General features: G+C 43.9%; 2 protein-coding genes across 4 annotated transcripts in view; one reads left to right on the top strand and one right to left on the bottom strand.

Moving 5' to 3' along the window:
• The first annotated feature begins 354 nt into the window (after positions 1-354).
• On the top strand, positions 355-3838 carry tril (TLR4 interactor with leucine-rich repeats). The gene has a single exon (XM_031854072.1). It carries the CDS (start codon positions 678-680, stop codon positions 3180-3182), a length of 2505 nt encoding a protein of 834 aa, XP_031709932.1. The 5' UTR covers positions 355-677; the 3' UTR covers positions 3183-3838.
• A 971-nt stretch (positions 3839-4809) lies between these two features.
• The window catches only part of LOC116387188 (cyclic AMP-responsive element-binding protein 5-like), a 15517-nt gene continuing 1512 nt past the window's right edge, over positions 4810-18814 (bottom strand). For 2 of the 3 annotated variants that reach the window (XM_031854075.1, XM_031854074.1), the window contains exons 2-11: positions 17540-17606; positions 16953-17046; positions 14983-15092; positions 14383-14639; positions 11312-11438; positions 10955-11026; positions 7234-7554; positions 6851-7117; positions 6663-6771; positions 4810-5581 (exon numbers count right to left, since the gene is read on the bottom strand). In XM_031854075.1, the coding sequence (XP_031709935.1) occupies positions 5445-5581; positions 6663-6771; positions 6851-7117; positions 7234-7554; positions 10955-11026; positions 11312-11438; positions 14383-14639; positions 14983-15092; positions 16953-17046; positions 17540-17593 (1548 nt within the window). In that variant the 5' untranslated portion in view covers positions 17594-17606 and the 3' untranslated portion in view covers positions 4810-5444. Of the gene's footprint in view, positions 5582-6662; positions 6772-6850; positions 7118-7233; positions 7555-10954; positions 11027-11311; positions 11439-14382; positions 14640-14982; positions 15093-16952; positions 17047-17539; positions 18774-18814 lie in introns of those variants that run through there. The other variant, XM_031854073.1, reaches the window with a different exon arrangement.

Below are 18814 nucleotides of genomic sequence, written 5' to 3'. Positions count from 1 at the left end.
TGAGTTTGCTCTATCTGCAGGGGAACCTAAGACTTTGGGTTCCTCTTGGGATTCCGTGGGAAGGAAATCTTCTCGTCTGCTTTGTCCATATCAGGGATCCGATCCAGATCTCAGACCCCCGGTGGCTGCGGGGGCGCGCAGAAAACTCGGTCAAAGGGTTTCTCAATGTCTCTCTCTCCCTCCCTCTCTCACTGTGCAGGCAAGTCAGTGTGTGCTTAATTACCTGCGTGCACGCGCAAAACTCTGGATCTCGTGTGTCAAGACTTGTGCACATCTGGTTTTGGCAGGGTCGCAGAGTTGCGGGGGAGGGACCATTTCCCTCTGTGTGTGTGTGTGTGTGTGTGTGTGTGTCTGTGTGTGAGCACGCTTTGCGCATGAACTCTGTAATTCGCAGCAGATGACCACTTGGGGGGATGGAGGCTTTATTGGGGTGGTGAGCGCTCCCTCAGATAGCATCAGAGCACACTGCACAAATTAATTTGGTCTATAGAAGATGCTGAAAAGTGATAGAGCCACGTGCTTGATGTGCGCAGCGCTGTTCTCTCCACTTTTTAAGAGCAACAAGTGCATTATGGACGACTCGATTTTGCGCGTGAGAGAGCAGAGGGGCGACTGCACCTGAACAACGTAAAGCGAATGCCGCATCAGTTTCTGGCTGTGCCAGCCGCACAGTGGGAATGGACACCGGCTATTTCCTGGTGAGGACTTGCTTTTTCCTGCTGTCGCTCAACGGGTTCATCTTTTCCTCCCAGGCGACGAGCTTTTGTCCCGACAGCTGTGACTGTCAGCACCCGCAGCACCTCATGTGCACCAATCGAGGGTTGCGCACTGTGCCCAAACCTACCGCACGGGTGCCCGAAGAAGTGCTAATCTACAGCCTTGGTGGTAACTTCATTAGTAACATCTCTGCCTTCGACTTCACACGGTACAGTAACCTCGTACGGTTGAATTTACAGTACAATCAGATACAAACTATTCACCCAAAAGCATTCGAGAAACTCTCCAAGTTGGAGGAGCTGTACTTGGGACATAATAGTTTATCAAATATACCCGCTGGGACTTTACAATCCCTGAAGCAATTAACTATTCTTTGTGGAAATAATAATGACATTAAGAAAATCACACCGGAGCTCTTTACCAATTTGGATCATCTTGTTAAATTGCGTCTGGATGGCAACTCAATAGACGTTCTGCAAGACTCTGTTTTTAAAAGTTTGACCAGCCTACATTATCTCCACCTGGAATCCAACAAACTGCAGCATATTCACAGAAACGCTTTCTCTAAACTCATCAACCTGCGCTTTCTAAACCTGGCCCACAACAAGCAGTCAGCCGTGCGCAATGCACTCACTTTCTCCCACCTCACAGCTCTGACCACTCTGCTGCTGTCTGAAAATAAAATCCAGTACGTCGCAAACCACGTCTTCCAAAACCTAAAAAAGCTGTCCAAACTGTCCCTCAGCAACAACAGAATCTCTCGCCTGGACAGCGGGGCTCTGAAGGGGCTGTCAAGCCTCAGAGAGCTTCTGATTGACGGCAACGAGCTGGAGGAAATCCCCGCCGGTCTCCTGGACTCTCTGGAGCGCATCGAGGAGCTGGACTTCAGTCGCAACCGGATTTCCAGCGTGGACTCTTTGGCTTTTTCACAACTTAAACACCTGAGAGTGCTGAAGCTGAAGGACAACGTGCTCTCCAGCCTGTCCGGGGACATTTTTGCCCTCAACAACGTGCTTTACAACCTGGACCTCCATGGCAACAACTGGACGTGCGACTGTCGGCTGGAGGAGCTGAAAAGATGGATGACTGTTGCGCATTCTCAGGGCAAATTATTGACTGTTTTTGTGCAATGTCACCACCCAGCAACACTGAGGGGGAAATATCTGGACTATTTGAACAGCTCCCAGCTGCAGCCCCTCGGGAACTGGACCCACTTGTGTAGGAGCCAAGATGAGCCTGAGGAGAGCCAGGGAGGGGGTGTGTTGGTAAAGGTGGAGGGAAAAGAGGTAGGGATGGTGGATACAATGAAGCAGGAGGGGAGAGGTGAAGAAGTCCTGGCAGAGGAGACAGAAGGTGTTGCTTTGAGACAGGGGTATACGGACGGAGTTATAATGAGGAAAGAGCGAGAGAAAAGGAAGAAAGGACAGGAGGAGGGTGTCCTGGGAATCCAGGGAGACCAAGGGGGTCTAGCAGAGGCAGAGCCCTCCTCTTCACTGGAAAGAAAGAAATTAAAGAAAGAGCCACTCAGCCCGAGGTCACGACCTGCTGCAGAGGCTGCTGGGAAACGTACCAAAGGTAGACGAAGGTCAAATACCATTTCCAGAACCGATCCACCAGCTATTTCTACACCAAGTCATGCTGGAAACCAAGATAGAAACTCCACTGATCCAAACACAGGGCTCACCACCACTTCTCCGGTCCAGCCAGGAGAAAAGTTTGACCTTCTGAGGTCCGATCAGGAGGAGGCTCAGCCTGTAATCACAGATCCTTGTGTGTTCAACCGCCATTTCATCACTAATGTTTCAGTGGATCAAGTGACATCTAGTACTGTCACCATCTACTGGACCACCAGGGATCATCACCGCTACATACCAGCACTTGGGCCAGGCCTAGATGAAGTCCAATACCGGATTCTGTTTGACCGCTTTGGCACTCCGGACCGTTTCCCCCGCTATGTCTACGCCCGTGGCACAGCTCGCTCCGTAACCCTTCGAGAACTCAGCTCTGATGTGACCTACATGGTCTGTGTGGAAGGAGTAGTTGGAGGGTCTGTGTGTCAAGTTGCACCCCGTGACCACTGTGCAGGGCTGGTCACTCTCCCTGAGGGTTTCAGCCATGGAGGCATGCTGACCTCTGACCTCCAGCTGGTGACGGTGGCCACACTGGCCGGGAACGCCGTGCTGCTGCTTGTCATTGGCGGGGTCTGGCTGGGGCGGAGCCTGAAGAGGAGGCTGCAGAGGAGGAAGACGGCGGTGCACGTGCGGCACATGTACTCCACCCGGCGACCGTATCGTCCCGCCGTGACGACCGCCTCTGTGTCTGCTGACTTCACCAGCTACCAAAGCAGCCGTCCAGCACGTCTTTCACCACTAGAGGAAGGGGACCTCATCGAGTTCCCTTGTGACCGCTTTCTGGACAGCAACAGTGTTCGCAGAGACGGCGACATGCAGAGATTCTCTGACTAGAGCCATAACACTTCCAACAGAGAGACATGTGAATTGGCTTTTGGTGCAATCTTTGGTCTTGTCCCCAGACCTCGGTATCATATTAAAAACATGAATGTTTGTGGCTGTGAACAAACCAAGGCATCAGTCCCGCCATTTTGTGTCTTGGTTTCTCATTTGACCAAAAGAAAGCTTTTAAAGTGACAATAGAACAGCTGAGCTCATCAGTACCCTTTCAGACACCAGAGGAAGTCCAATCCCTCTGACTTCCTCTTCCTGCTTTGTGCCTTTCCTCTTTCATTTCCTTGCACCTGCAAGTGTTCCTAAATGTGCGAGTCGTTGTGTGTATACGCACGAATGATTGCTCACTGATTTCAACTATGGTGCTATTGTTGAGTTCGTAGACATCCTGTTGTCTCATATTTGTACAGTATGTAATGATGGCTGCTGGTTGGCAGGGAAAACAACACTTGTTTTGTATCACATCTATCGTGTTTTGTACTTTTATATATAAACCTGCATTACATGAAGCAGTAAAATCCCCAACAATGTGATTGATTTGTCATTTGAGTCTTTATGCATGATTTACCTCTATAACAGATGTTACTATATCTGTCGCTTTCAAATATCTATTATGTAAATCACTGATTATGTAAAGAACAAAGGGATTATATTTCTAGGGGGGGTTATGAAGAGTATTTCATATATACATTCAGAAAAATGCATGCCAGATTATTTTCCGACTGCTCAAAACAATACTATAGTTTTAGGATACTGTTTTTAAAAGTCAAAATGTGTCACTGGTAATTTTAGCAGTATATTAATACATTTCTTGTGTTTTCAAATATGAAGCAATTAATGATTCTTTCATCTGCAACTGATATATAGTGCTTAAGGGGCAGACCCGAAGAGTGTGTGTGTGTGTGCGTGTGTGTGTGTGTGTGTGTGTGTGTGTGTATGTGTGTGAGCACGTGCATCCATGCTTTTGCATGTGCATCAAGTTGAGGTCTGGCAATAGTTAAGCAGTCCCTTTGTTGGAGTAGACAGGGTGGAGTGCCTCCCACACTTTGACCAAATCAAGCACACATGCACATATGTACACACACATCCATCCATATGCACAATTGCACGCATGCAAATTATATTCATATCACCAGGCGGACGCTCAAGATGTCAGAACGGAAAGCTTTTGACAAAAAACGCAAACAATATTTTAATTAAACAAACTGAAGAGTCTGCAGCTGGTACCAAAATCAAGTCCTTAAGTTTGGGACACTTTCATTTGCTGCCAGACAAATTCATTGTTTAAATAAAAGACAAATGGCTATTTTAACTTTCTTTGTGTTTCAGACACACTTATATCTTTGTATTGGTCAAACATAAAATAGGCTATGGTCTGCTTTGCTGACCACTCCAGTTATTACGGTCAACTATCACTGACAAAAGCAGTCACTAGATGGCAGACTAGACCATACTGTATGCACAGAAACAAATTGATAACTATAATCTCATTGCTCAAAACCACAGGTTTATAGTGTAAAAGAAATGCGACAGATTTTATATCATAGGAAAACGATATTTAAAAAAACACAAGGAAATACCAGAATAAGAGTTTTTATTATTGACTGACAGGGATTGGGAATTAGGGTGCAGTTTATAGTTATTTCGTGTCTTTGGGCAGTTTATAAAAGTGTGTCAAAGGAAATACTGTACAATCCTGTTCTAAATGGCTTTCCAGAACAGCTGTGGGTTCGATTCTAAAATTTTAAATATAAATTTTTTTGCCTTAGCATGAAAAATACATAGCTTTGATAAGACAAGGCAGAAGGTGTGCGCTCGCAGATGCTCTGTTTGAAATATAAAACTAAAGTGCAAGGTATAAGAGGAAAACATACTGAAACAATGTGTATGGTTGTGTCTGTGCATAGTCAGCGGGTAGCAGGCAATGGTTAGATTGCTGTGAACGGAAACACTTTCTGAATAAACACAGGATCCAGTTGCCATGTAACCATCACAGGTTTTAACAAGGCTTTCAGAAAAGGTCATTTTTGCACCGGTTATGGAAATGTATCCGTATGTGGTTCTGGTCTCCTCTCCAACCAGAAAAGAAAAATACCTCAGTGTTCACATGGATTTCTAAATTCACCTATCCAGTTCAGTATTTCATCTACAATGTAAAGACACACGGATCCGCAGCTGAGTGAGACTTTAGTGTAGTTTTGACAGAAAGATAATTCAGTCTGGCAGCCATCCAGTCCCATCCCCTCCTCTGTGTGGTGAGGGCTAACGTCCAGGCCTGGGGTCGTGCCCAGTGTCGCCTCCAGCCGTCGAGGACGTGGAGATGCTGTTGTGTTGGATGGCCTGCAGATGAGACCCAGGACCTACAGGGGTGGGACTTCCGCCTGGGCTCACCCCTGCAGCTGGACACAAAGACAGCTGTCAATCAAAGTCACAGATCCTGTGTGGATTGTCTGTTCTGTGTGCGGGGTTTGTGAGCATGTGCATGCTCACAAACTGAATGAAAAACTCACTACAGCTCAGATTAAAGGAAAATATCTCTTTTATTTTCAACAAATGAATACTGTACATACAGGTAAAAAGACAACAATAGAAATATACGAAAGTAACACATGCCAATATTGCATCCACTTTTGTTCTCTGAAGCTCAACACTGAGAACACAATGGCTGCTTTCATTTAAGCCACAAGGTGCAGTATTTGTTTCTTTCCTTTAAGGTCGTATACAGGTTCAATTATTGTTGAACATTAACATTAGCCTGCCTTGAGTGCAAGATGGGCATCGTCTGCATTGTGTTCCAAGCAACTTCATGCAAGGCAAAATGACAGAATATTGCATTGCAGTCTAGAGCAGCGGTTCTCAATGTTTCCGAGTCGCCCCACACTCAATAAAATCTATTGTGAGGAAAATGATATCACTGGTACAGGCGATGTAGTGTAAAAAACATTCCCCAGTTTAACATTTTTTTAATTTCATCTTTATATTTAGTATGTAATAAAAACAATGTCTGGGAACCCCGGGAAATGATCTTACGACTCGATGCATCCCGACCCCCAGGTTGAGAACCACTGCTCTAGAGTATTTCAAATACCGTCATGGTTCATTGAATGAGTATGAAAATGGAAATGAAAAATGCATTCCTTTAAATGGAGAGTTAAGAGTGCAGTGCTTTCCCCTGATTGCCTCTCCATATAGGAATAAAAGTGCATGTACCAATTTTTGGAGAATGGGGTGAAAAGCAGAGTCTTAAGTGCTGTTTAGTTGCACTCTGTGAGATACAGTTCAAGGTCCCTATGTCTGCCCAGGGGTGGAGCACCATAACACGACAAAATGTAACCGTGGAGTATCCCCTTATGTGCACATACAAGGCATAAGGTATCTGAATTATACCCTCTGTGGTGGATGGAGATGATTGGTGTCAGGCATCTGGAAAAGCTGGTGAGAGTTCTAGAGAGGAAGTGCAGGGTAGGGGGTTTTACTCACTGGGGTACCCCTGTGCCGCTCTCTGCCGGGCGGTGACGGGACAGTCCTTGTGGGTGAGCAGAATCTGCTTCAGTTGACCCACCTCTGACCTCAATGACGTCACCTCGTTCTGGGAACAGGCAGAGAAATACTAAGTATCCTTGAAGTTAAGATTGTGTGGGCTTGTGTGTGTTCAGAGCGTGTCCCACCTGTAGCTGCAGGTTTGTGTGCGTCAACTCTTCAGCTTTCTTCTCCAGCGACGACACCCACACTTTCCTCTTCTGTCGGCAGCGGGTGGCTGCAGCCCGGTTCCGCTGCAGAAACTTCTGCCTGCGCTCGTCAGGGTCTTGCTCCGACGTCCTCCTGCGACGGTTGCTGCCGCCGCCTCCTTCAACGCTGCAGCTACCACCTCCCTGCACTGCATGCTGGGAGTGGGATGGATGGGAGGACTGCATCTGCTGTGCAACTGGTGATAACTACAAGCAAAAAAGAAAAACATCTTCAAAGTCACCTCACTGTGCCTGAATGCAAAAAGTATGAAGTCATAGGTGTATCGTCACTGAGCTGATCGATAAACATAAAGCAAATGTACCTGTGCTGGAACAGACAGGGGAGGTGCAGGAGGCGAGCCCTGGTGCAGATGTGGAGGCGGGGCTTGGTGAGCCTGAGCATGGTGGCCGTGGCTGCTTCCCATGTGCTCCGGAGGTGAAGCATGGCATCGCTGCTGGAAGGTGAGGGGTGGAGCTTGAAGCTGTGGATGATGAGAATGATGGTGGTGGTGTTGTAGTGGAGGTGCCTGATGACGCTGTGACATCATGTCCATCATGTGACCCATGGATGTCACCGGGTTGTTGACGGCGACCATTGCTGGGTGGTGCTGTTGGAAATGGTGGCCCAGAGCCTGTTTGGATCTCTGAGAGGAGATTAAAAGATGAGATGTAATATTAGTGTACATGTGATGCACTGTACAAAGCATTTAAAGTTGCATAAAACATGAAATACGAGAAAGAAACAACCACAGTGACATCCTTTATGTAGACTGTCCAGTCGATGTACAGTGCTGTTTGTTGACAGATTTGATTACATATCACCACATGTGCATCCATCAGGGTAATCTCCTAAACCAATGTACACGTTCAGTTCCGACAGACAGAGAAGAAGATATACACAGTGGAGCCTCAGTAATTGACATTCTCATTAGAACTTGTGTATTTTCACATCCTCTCAGATTCATTCTGAGTTTATTATGGCCTCTCGGAACGTTACTGACAACCACTTTCTAACCAGGCTGGTGAACTAATTGCACGCTGGGACGTGTAGGGCCAAGCCCCAGTGACACTGGGTAGGAGCTGGTTATTGCAAGTCATTTCTTAACTACTATTTAAGGCAAGAGGAATTTAGTTGCTTTAGTTGCTAAACATTAGTGGAAGCCTTTTGAGTACCAATGACATTAAGTTCACTTGGGCCAAGATGGATTTGAGGTTGAGTTCTATTGGACATGTGAGATTTTTACACCAATCCTACTGAAAATAATTGAGGACTCTATGTACAAAGATATACAAAGTTATTAAAGAAGGGCAAAGATGCCACAGATCCTGCTAACTACAGTTCTATCTCCCGGTTGAATCATTGTCTTATGTGTGTCGTATTATGACTATTTGCATTCTGAGCATGAAAGGGCCTCTGACGTGGCCATTACGTAATCGAAAACCCCAAAAAGGCCAACAAACGTATAGAATGGACTTATCTTTTTGAAGCACTGAGAAGATTTGGGAACATCTTAAGCCTGGATCAAGATGCGTTTTCATTACAAACCTCCATTCCTCATGGCCCATACCCTACTCACTCACACTCTTCAACATTACACCTGAAGCCCTGGCAACTGGAGACCTCCTTACATCAATTGGCTCTGTGTTAGTTAAAAACTTCCTGACAATCAGCCATTTTACAACTCCCCTGGAAATATATGCCATATTTAAGCCAGCTTTATTATTTCACAAAAAGTATAGGTTATAAAATTCATCACATTAGTAACTTTCAAATACTTTAAAGAGAGTCAATTGAGAAACATGAACATATATTTCCACATACAGTATGTCTGAACACTTTGTACCCAGGGATATTAAACCACCTTTGAGTTGATATGTGTGAAACTAAACACTGTATATGAAGAGCTTCACGATATACATAAACATTTTCCGTCTCTCTCATACTGGGTGTGGTTTGTATGACCCCCAACACCGGCTAAATTGGTAACAGCAGATAAGCCACGTAACCTACATTGCAGGCCACAGTATCCTTACTCTACGGAGCAAAATGTCTCAAAATAAAAACTACAACTGCTGTTAGCCCACCAACTCCCACTTAGCCCATCATCGCCTTTTCTCCTAATTATCCACAACCGTGAAAACAACTGTAGATAAGAGGGATAATGTGTTCCAATAAATGCTGCAGTCTGCAGCTTGATACCTTCACACTTTATCATTCCCACGTATCAACTGACTAAACACACTGTAAGAGCTAAATTAAACCTCATCTCACCTTTCTCCTACACTAAGCAGAGGAGACGCAGAGAGGGAGAGGTCATGTTTAGAGCATGACATCACCCCCCCACCCACCCACCCACCCTCCCCTCGCTGGCCAAATTGCTATCTGTTCCCTGTTACACAATAATTCTTTAAGAGAAGAAGCTGATTTTTTTCCCCCCCTCTGCAACCATTCAACAACGAAAAAAGGGAGCACATTTAGCGGGTGCCAAGGATGAGGTCACCGAGCTGTCTGTGCCAGCTTTACCAGGCTGGCAGTCAAACACACATGCACAGCCACACACACTGAACAGGACGGGACACGAGTGGTTCAGCTCTGTTTACTACATAGAAACACCCTGACACTGGGGCCTGTGGTTACATCATGGGTCTCCTTGGCCTGGATGACACACCACGTTGATATTTCTGTCTGGAGGGATCAGTGAATGAAGACACAGAACTGTACATGAAACACTGATCCACTTGTTAAACGTTTACTTTTTCACTTCAGCTGAGTGTGGAGTTACTGTACAACGGAGGCATGTTCATACACCATCTGTGGTTTTACAAAGGAGTGCTGTTTCACACCCTCGGAATGCAAAAAAAACACCTGGCAAGACTAAATCACAATATAATTAAATTGAATTGTTCTGGAGAAGAAGTGTGTGTGCTCAAAGAAGAGATTTTCAGATATGAACCTGCGACCTGAGCAGCTCTGAAACCTAAAACCACTTTTAGTTTGCCACTCTATATACAAGCTCTGCACATGAAGTCATAACCTGTGTGTGGGTGTGTGTGTGTGTGTGTGTGTGTGTGTGTGTTTATGGATGCAGGGCGATTTCACAGTTTTCCTTTTGAAGTTGCTTTTGATAGCACACATATTTAATAATTCATACTACATGCACCTAGAAAGAGGAAATGTAAAATTGACAAGAGGAGGGATTGAGAGCATGTTGACACAAGGGAAATAAAACAACCAAGAAATCCGCTGAGAGCATGTAGATTGTGACTTCCTGTGGTGCGGACCTGTGTGTGTGTGCGTGTGTGTGAGTCTGTTAAAGTGTAGAATTATACAGTTTCCTGTCTATACTGATTAGGGAAAAATAAGCCAAAGGCAGAATATGAGTGTGTTTTATGGCTTTAATTCTAGAGTAGAGATGAGAATAGTGAAATCATTAACAACTTAAAGGTATAGCTCGTTGATTGCTACCACTCTCGTCTGTTCAATATGAGGAAAATATGAAGCTAAAGCCAGCAGACGGTAATCTTAGTTTAGCATAAAGACTGGAAACAGAAGGAAACGGCTAGTCTGGTTCTGTTCAAAGGTAACAAAAATGACCTACCAGCACCTCTGAAGAACTCTAATTAGCATGCGTAATCTGGACAAAAGAGTGAAAACGTCAATTTCATGTTTTACTATTTATTGGCTCTGAGCAGTTGCCAGGCAATCAGCGGAGATTGCAGGAAATGACTGCTCCCAACCAAGAAATAGTCTGGCCCCTATAACGGCAAATTGTAATTTTTACACTTCAGTTAGTGAAACTAGTGAGATTTAGAGGTGCTAGTAGGGGGGCTTTGTTGCTGTTGGACAGAGCCATGCTAGATGTTTCCAGTCTTTATGCTAAGCTAAGCTAACCAGCTGCTGGTGGTAGCTTCATACTTACCATACAAATATGACATCTTCATCCACATCTCTTTCAGAAAGTGAATAATTGTGTTTCCCAAAATGTCAAACTATTCCTTTAATACTCAATAAACAATGGCATAGAGTAAGAATGTGGTCAGTACCTGGGGCGAGGAACAGGAGGGGTTGTGTCCTGGGCCTGGTATACCCATTATACACGACATCTGCTTCTCTATCTGAAGAAGGAAAGAAATTGACACAAAAATAACCTTTCAACTGTGACAAGGAAAAGCTATAGCACATACATAACCTCAAGTATAAAGCGTTCCCCACAAGGTCCATATCCATTTGGAGTTTGACACTTGTTTAATTCACAAGAGTGAAGTGACTTTTTCTGTCACCCATGAATATTTCTAACTCGGGGATCTTGACCACTTTGGCCACTATCCCTGCATCTATAAATCATAATGCACGCGCGTCTGAATGCAAATGTGTGAGTAACCAGTCTCCCGTATACTTACAGGCATGTGCTGAGCAGATGCCCCTTGCATGGCGGGGTCTGGCAGGGTGCCAGGTAAGGAGGCTGGCAGCGGTTGTCTTTGTCTGTTCCGCATGTGGAGGAGGGACGACAGTGACCCGGGAACTGGCCTGTGGTCAGCCACAGAAAGAGAGAGAGGGGCGGGTCAAGCCAGAGAGCTATCCACAGCTAAAGTTTCACTAATCAAGTTCACAGAGAGGCTTCAAGTTGAAACATTTATAGCTTTAATGGCAGATGGAGGCGAGACTGACATAGATGGTCATAGAAGGGGAATTATGATCAAATCTACTATGAAAGGACTCAATCTGTCACTGATTTGAGCTGTTTTTTTATGACTTACCGTATGAGGTATCCATTGAAATATCTATCTAATATCTTTTCTGCCTCCACCCCAACACAATGGAGGTGGCTGGAATTCTACTTGTGGTGCTCAAAAAATTGAGAAATTAATTTTTTTTTGCTGTGTGTCTTTTCAGAAACAATGCTGCAGTTATTCTAAATAATCCACAGACGTCACTGTGGACATTTTTCATTGGAACTATACTTCCTGCTGAAAAATGAGTCCCTGTGAAAACTATTGTTCTGTGGATTATCCAGAATAATAGGGACATCTGTGACTGGAAAGAGTTGTTTCCGTTTTCACTGTGAGCACCACACTCTTAATTCTATTCACCTCCACTGTACTGACATCCTAGATTTGGCCCAAATGAGCTACTTTTTATTTTATTTGGTGAGTAAAAATGGTTTTGAGCAGTTTGTGAAAATGTGGGGATTACTTTTTGTATCATGTGGGCAGTTTTTTTTTTGTTGTACAAATAATTATTCCTTCATACCACATGTGATAAAGTGCTTGTAAAATCATTTTCATCTGTTCATGTCTGTTATATCTGTTTATTGTAACAAAAGATATAAAGCATACCTTTTCTCATTATTGTAACTGGTGGTTTTGAGTGTGCCTAAACTTATACTATTAGAACAACATATATCTTACGAGGTATGTCGTATGACTGCTTCATATTTCTTCTTACACTCTGCCACAGAATTCAACGGGGATGATCTGAAGTTAAGTGTTTAATGTTGTCTAGAGTTGCAGGTACATTTGCAACCAAGCTTTGTCTGTCTTTGTCTGTGTTATTTTAACAAAATGTCATCACACCCCATTTGAGAAAATAGACGAGAAAGGGAAGAAAGGTGGGTTCTGGTTTCTTATTGGGCAATTTGGTGTCAGTCAAATCTGGCAACACCGGGTGGAGGAAGAAATCTCAGGGGTGGAAATGTGGGCACTGAAAACCTGAACTATCTACATAGCTACAGACCACTAGAAGTAAATGAGAAGATATGCTGTTTCGTAATTTGGGTGAACCAACACTTAAAATCTGGACAAAAGCAGAAACAATCTAAATGTTATTGTATGCGAGAAAAAAGGCGTAAGCAGAGGTTTGAGGTGAGGCAACGTCAATGGAAACTATTATGAGGTGAAAAACGTGAAAGAAAACAGAAATATGGAAAAAAAAAAGTGACAGCTTGAGAGGGAGGAGACGCTCAGGGATCACAGCGGGGGATGTAGAGACCCGGGGTGCCATGTGCTGACCTAACCGGTCTGGCTCTCAGCCAATCGGACAGCGTGGGCCTCCGTGGCCGTGCTGAGGTCATCGGCAATGATGTCATCACTGAATCCGGGGTAAGCGGCCCGTTTAACATACAACAAAGTACGGACGAACCAAAACAGCATTTCCTAACGTAACCACAACAGCTCTATCGGGCCAACAGCCAGACTCTCAGAGACCAGGTCGGTATGGAAACGGGTCGTAAACACGAGGGGAAACAGTCAGACACTCGATCCATGTTTCATATAGCAACACTGAGCTGGTTTCACTGACTAACATGCTGTCTGGATTCAGCTCACTGCCCACTGTCCTGTCCTGTCTACTCTACGATAAAGACATTAAATGTCCAACAAACATTTGCTAAAGTGTCACAAATGTAAAAATGAAACTGCCCCTTTTAATTCATTAGTTGATAACTATGACTAGTAGACAAAGCAATAACAAAACTAACTATATAGAATGACTTTTAGCGAATAAATGTGGCAGTGGAAATGGAGGTGCTGAAGGAAGTTAAAGTTAAAGTTTTTAAATAAGCATAATTTATACATGTTTATAATTAGATTAAATTAATGCAGTCACAGGCATGTTGTCATTGATAGTCTTACTAAAAATGTTACCTGTTACAAAATGTTCACGTTAGTGTAAAACTAGAATGTATAAATGTTACATATTATGTTGTCTTCATTAAAGAGCTGCTTGTATTATCAACTACAATGTTACCATTTTTATTGCCTGAAGTCATTTAAATCTGTGAATAATTGAATAAGTTTAAATTTGACCCACCTAACACATTACGCTACTATTTTTCACATCAAACAGAACGCTCCAATTAAAACTGGTGTGACATTTTTCATCAAAGCAACAGTCTATGCATGACAATAAATCCAAAATCCAAAGTTGAAATGTCAGGAGGAGGGAAAGCAGTTGGTGGGAGCTGGTCAGATGAAAGACAGGAACTCCTCTAATCTGTCTGTTGGACGGGCTGATAACCAGGGAGCCATGGAAGCTGCTCAGGCGCTGAGAGACTCCAGTCTGGTTCTGAGTCTTAACAGACATAACAGAGGCAGTATTTGGGTGGCAGGGTGGATGGTGTCAGTGGGTTTGAGTGGGTGGTGTGCAGCGGTTCTCCATCTCTTTTGCTAGGACTTTGTTCTCTCAGTAAATTGATGTTTGATTTTTTTTGTTCTCTCAGTTCATTAGTGCAGTGATAAATTATCCAGGGAGAAATGCCAGTCTGTGCCAGACAGAATGAGTTATAATACGTCCAAAACAGGATGGGCGAGACAGGGTACAGGAGAGGAAGAAAGAGTGCGAAAAGGCAATATTAAAAGGAAATATGTGTATGTGATGAAGGACTGAGTGTAGCTGCATGGATGCACAGTGAAATCTCTACTGTATGTGTGTGTACGAGTGCCTCTCAGGTGTGTATGTGTGCAGCCGTACTCACCCTGAGTGTGTGAGGGTGGAAGAAGCCTGGGTGATGACTGATCCAGACTGCGAGGAGGACAGAGCTTGCTGGGCAGCCAGGCTGCAGCTGGGGCCCATCATGGGGCCATGAGAGTGAGGGTGCTGCAGGGGATGGGTCTGAGGATGGTGCAGCGGTGGCTGCGGCTGTGAGTGCTGAGGTTGGGGTGGGTGCTGGAGCTGAAGCTGGGGTTTGAGCTGCTGCTGGTTCATACAGGGCGGCCCATTATGAGAAAGCCTCTGTGGGGAGAAGTGGGAGCGACAGTCAGCTGGGACCTTTTTTGAGCTTGCAGTATCTACTTTGAGTTAGTGTGTGTTTTGTGATCTGAAGTGATGTTGATGTGTGCGTCTGCGTGTTCGTTGTGGGTTTGATGTCTGGCTGTTTAATTTACAGGGGAGAATGTGATCGCCTGGTGTGTCTTTCCTCGCAGCAGGTCAGATATCTGCAGTCGCCTAATTGGGTCCGACTGCTTTTATCTCCCTCATGCTCAAGTGTCACTCAAAACGCTGAACTGAGCCAGAAATAGCCAAAATATTTAAAATTCTGCTTAATTTTGGTTTGTATTTTTTTTTTTTAATGTACCTGTTTGCTCTTCTCTTCTTCTTGTGCTTGAAGAAACTCTTCCTCTATCTCCTTGAACAGACCGACCTCTTCACAGTTCTGCAAAAATCGGGTTGGCGTCGGAGTCTGGTCTGGAAGCATTACAGACAAACACATAAACAAAAGGACAGGTTTTAAAAAATGTGTAGACGTCTATATATCGCTGAGTCTGGTCTGTTTTAGCTTATTTGCTTTCTAACATCGACTGTCATCCAAGCTGAGAGTAGAACCAAGTCTCCTCTCAGCCGTGCTCTCTGTCTCTCTCTGTGATAACATCAGTCTGTGTCTGTCTCTTTGAGCCGTCTAAACATGCAGGGGTCACAGGTCAGCTGGGCTCTTTGTTTTGACATGAGATTTCCTGCAGGAGGCGTGACAGGCTGCAGGACAGAGAGACAGAGAGAGAGAGAGAGAGAGATAGAGAGAGAGAGAGAGAGCTGCAGAGGGAGGGTCTGCAGAGGTTAGATGCCAAGCTCATGTTTATTTCCAGATGGACAGCTGTTTCTATAGCTACAGACATTGTCACGTGACAGTGTTATGATCATGAGTCTGGACCGCGGTGGTGCAGTAGAAAAAATGTTTGCCGAGTGAAGCTACTCGTCATGCACTGCATTGTAGGAGCTTCTAAAGATGTGACTTAGAACAGGATCGGTAGATTGAACAAAAAATGTGTATTTTTTGTCTTTAAATATCTGTTTCATTTAAAGTCTCAGTGGAGTAAAAAGCACAGCAATAATAATTTGTTGCAGCGTGCGGCGCACACATATAGTTTCACTGTGGTTCTGGAGAATTTGCAATTAAAAAAAAGCATCTAAAACAGCATTTAGACTATCATAGGGCAAAACATCTCCCCACTAAACCCCATGATAATTAAATAATTGTTGGTTAGCAGCTCATTAGAAACTGAATGATCGCTTTTAGAATTAGAAGAGGAAGAAGATGAGGAATTAACAAAATAAGAATTATTAATAAAAATCATTATTATTTGATTTTTTTTTTTCTGGTTCCAGCTCCTTAAATGGGAGTATTTGCTTCCTTTTTCTGTATTTTAGGACAGTGAACTTAGTATCTTTGGGTTTTGGAATGTTAAAAAAAAGCTATTTGAAGACGTCACCTTTGGCTCTGGACATTTGTGATTTACTTTTTACTACTTTTTACTACTTTTTACTACTTTTGCTATTTTGTGACATTTAACTGACAAAACAATAGTGTGATTAATTAAGAAAAATAATATGCTCCACTGCGGTATATTTACTGTACGTAAGCCACTGCTGTGGTCATAAATTAAACTTGGTTTAAAAAATCGGTCCATCTGATATTTGTGCAATTTCTCAGCAAACTAGTGTTATTGGCAAACCCAGGTTCACACATTAAAAAACTGAGGTATCCACAAGCATTTGCTCACATCCCAATTTTAAGATTATCTCCTGTCCCCTTTACTTTACCCAATATGTATATATATAAATATATATAAAAGAGTAAAATATATAAAACATAAAAGAGTAGGATCTTTAAGAAGGTTTGTGCTAACCCCTCTACACCTCCACAATCAAAGTTGGTTTTCACTCATGGCGTTATCAGCATGTTCGGTCTAATCTGATGGAGTATACTGTGCATGTTGCAACATGAGACGCTCTGTTTCACAACACAGACTATCTGAGGGAAAGAAGCCTGTATCGAGCTTATCTGCTTTCATACTGTATAACTAGCGTCATCATTTTTTCATCAAGCACTGATCCTGAAAAGAGGTCACCAAACACACACACATGCAGCCAGACAACAGCTGAACTGAGTGACATACAGCATCGGGAAAAAATGAGGAAGATTATTTATGGTTATGGGGAGATAAGGGGATACACAAACTCAGATATCAGCTCTTGGTGGATGTGGGAGAGAGGACAGGCCAAATGTTTTCTTTTACTTTTACGTGCACGGTTTCTTTTGTGCTCTCTCACCTGTGAAAGCCGTGTCCGTCTTGATGGAGGAGAACTTGAGGGACATCTCGTGCTTGCGTCTGTGGCTGACCAGATGCTCCTCTAACTGGAAGCGCTGCAGCACACCGACAGAGTGAGAAAGATATGAAGAGATGCGTGCTGACGTGACACATGGGACGCTCCGTTAAATCAGCCAACGCCTCTTGTAGCTGAGTAATCAGTTGTAATGGTCTGAAGTCAGTTGACTATCTGGGAATATGTATCACTCCACATGATAAAACAAATGAAAAATGTATTTGTAATGTTTATTTATTTATTTTTACTCTTATTATAGGTCTTTATTGCACACTGGCCTTTTTAGCACAGGCTTGAGTGTATGCCACATTGCAATCCTATTATTATCAACCTGGAAATACATTGTGTCCACAATGAAAAATCACATGACGTTCTGCAATATTAAAGCATTTTATTTCACCTACAATAAATGACTTTACTTTGCCAGAATTAATAATATAATGTGATAATAATAATCATATATATTTCCTGCAAAACTAAGAGTCATTACAGCTGCAGGCAGGTGTAACACACACGCTCTGTATCCAACTGACCTGAGAGCAGCCCGGGGCGCCGCACACATAAGTCCTGTCCTGTTTGTCATTCATGTCATACACAAGCCTACAAAACAGAAGAAGCAAGAACAACAATTTAACCTGCATTCTCATCATTACTGTACAGTATGTAGGGCGCTGCTGTATCCCTCTCGGATCACAGTTGCTGTATGATGATTTGATTTAGCAGGCAGCTTGTGGTGCTGTATTTTGAATTACAGAGAGAGAGAGTGGCCTTAGATAAATCACACACTGAGCTTGTATGAAACAGTTCTCCTCCCATTATCACGTCTTCATTGTGGAAGTGTTGTGTAATGAGGTAGATGCCACAGATGACGGATGTTTCACCCAGAGACACAACATTATCTCGGGGGGGGGGAAATGATCCCTTTGGTGCCGGCGGAGAGAGCAACAGCATTGCTGTATACTGCAGGTAGTCATTCTTATTAGGACAAGTACTGTAATAAATACAATCTGATTGTGCTTTTCCTAACTATTCATTACTTATGACTAATAACACGTACGCACCAGAAGGGAATCGGAGTCTTAAAGTAAAGATCAGAGCCATGATCTTTACTTTTCATGGTTATTATTCGTGTAGTGCAATTAAGCTTTCATCTGGGCTTCAGTTAATAATACAAGTGTGATGACAGGATGCTTGCCATGCATAACATAAAAATAAAGTCATCGTAGGTTAAAAACATCAACGCAAACACTGAATAGAGCACAATGATGAACCCACATGCAGCGCTAACCCAGGCTTGACCCGCTCAGGTCTTCAGTGGAGATATTAAGCCAGTGACGGGAGGTAATTATGACTTATTTGAAGTGCGACTGCTGCTGACCCCTCATTTTCCAATGAGAGCAAAGGAAGAAGTCTTCAACTCCCTGGCCCTCAGGCATCGCTCTGGGCTGTGTGTCGCCAAACAAGATCCATACACTTTGTAGAGAGGTCAACAGGGTGACCCTCGCTAGACGTTTCATCCCCCTATGTTTACTAATAACTGGTGGTGGAGGGGAGAAGGGATCGAGAAATGTTAAAGGTGCTGATGGCGGCGATGAGACATGCGTGGGACACTAATTCACAGGTACACACATGCTTTCCCCTCAAGCAACCTTTGGGTTCGCGTGAGCCGAAAGCGCAGAGGAGACAGTAAAGTGGGACCTGATGTTATGGGAAAGAGTGAGAGAAGAGAAAGAGGGCAAAAGTACATGCTTCCATAAGAAATGGAAAGTGTGTGTGTCGGGGGGGGGGGGGGGGGGGGGGGGGGGGGG

The sequence above is a fragment of the Anarrhichthys ocellatus genome, unplaced genomic scaffold (assembly GCF_004355925.1).
Source record: "Anarrhichthys ocellatus isolate YVR2014 unplaced genomic scaffold, GSC_Weel_1.0 scaffold14, whole genome shotgun sequence".
Classification (NCBI taxonomy): Eukaryota; Metazoa; Chordata; class Actinopteri; order Perciformes; family Anarhichadidae; genus Anarrhichthys; species Anarrhichthys ocellatus.
This window is presented reverse-complemented; position numbering and strand designations above follow the sequence as displayed.

Bases quoted from the DNA above. Each gene is read 5' to 3' on its own strand.
- tril (XM_031854072.1), top strand. From the start codon at position 678: ATGGACACCGGCTATTTCCTGGTGAGGACTTGCTTTTTCCTGCTGTCG.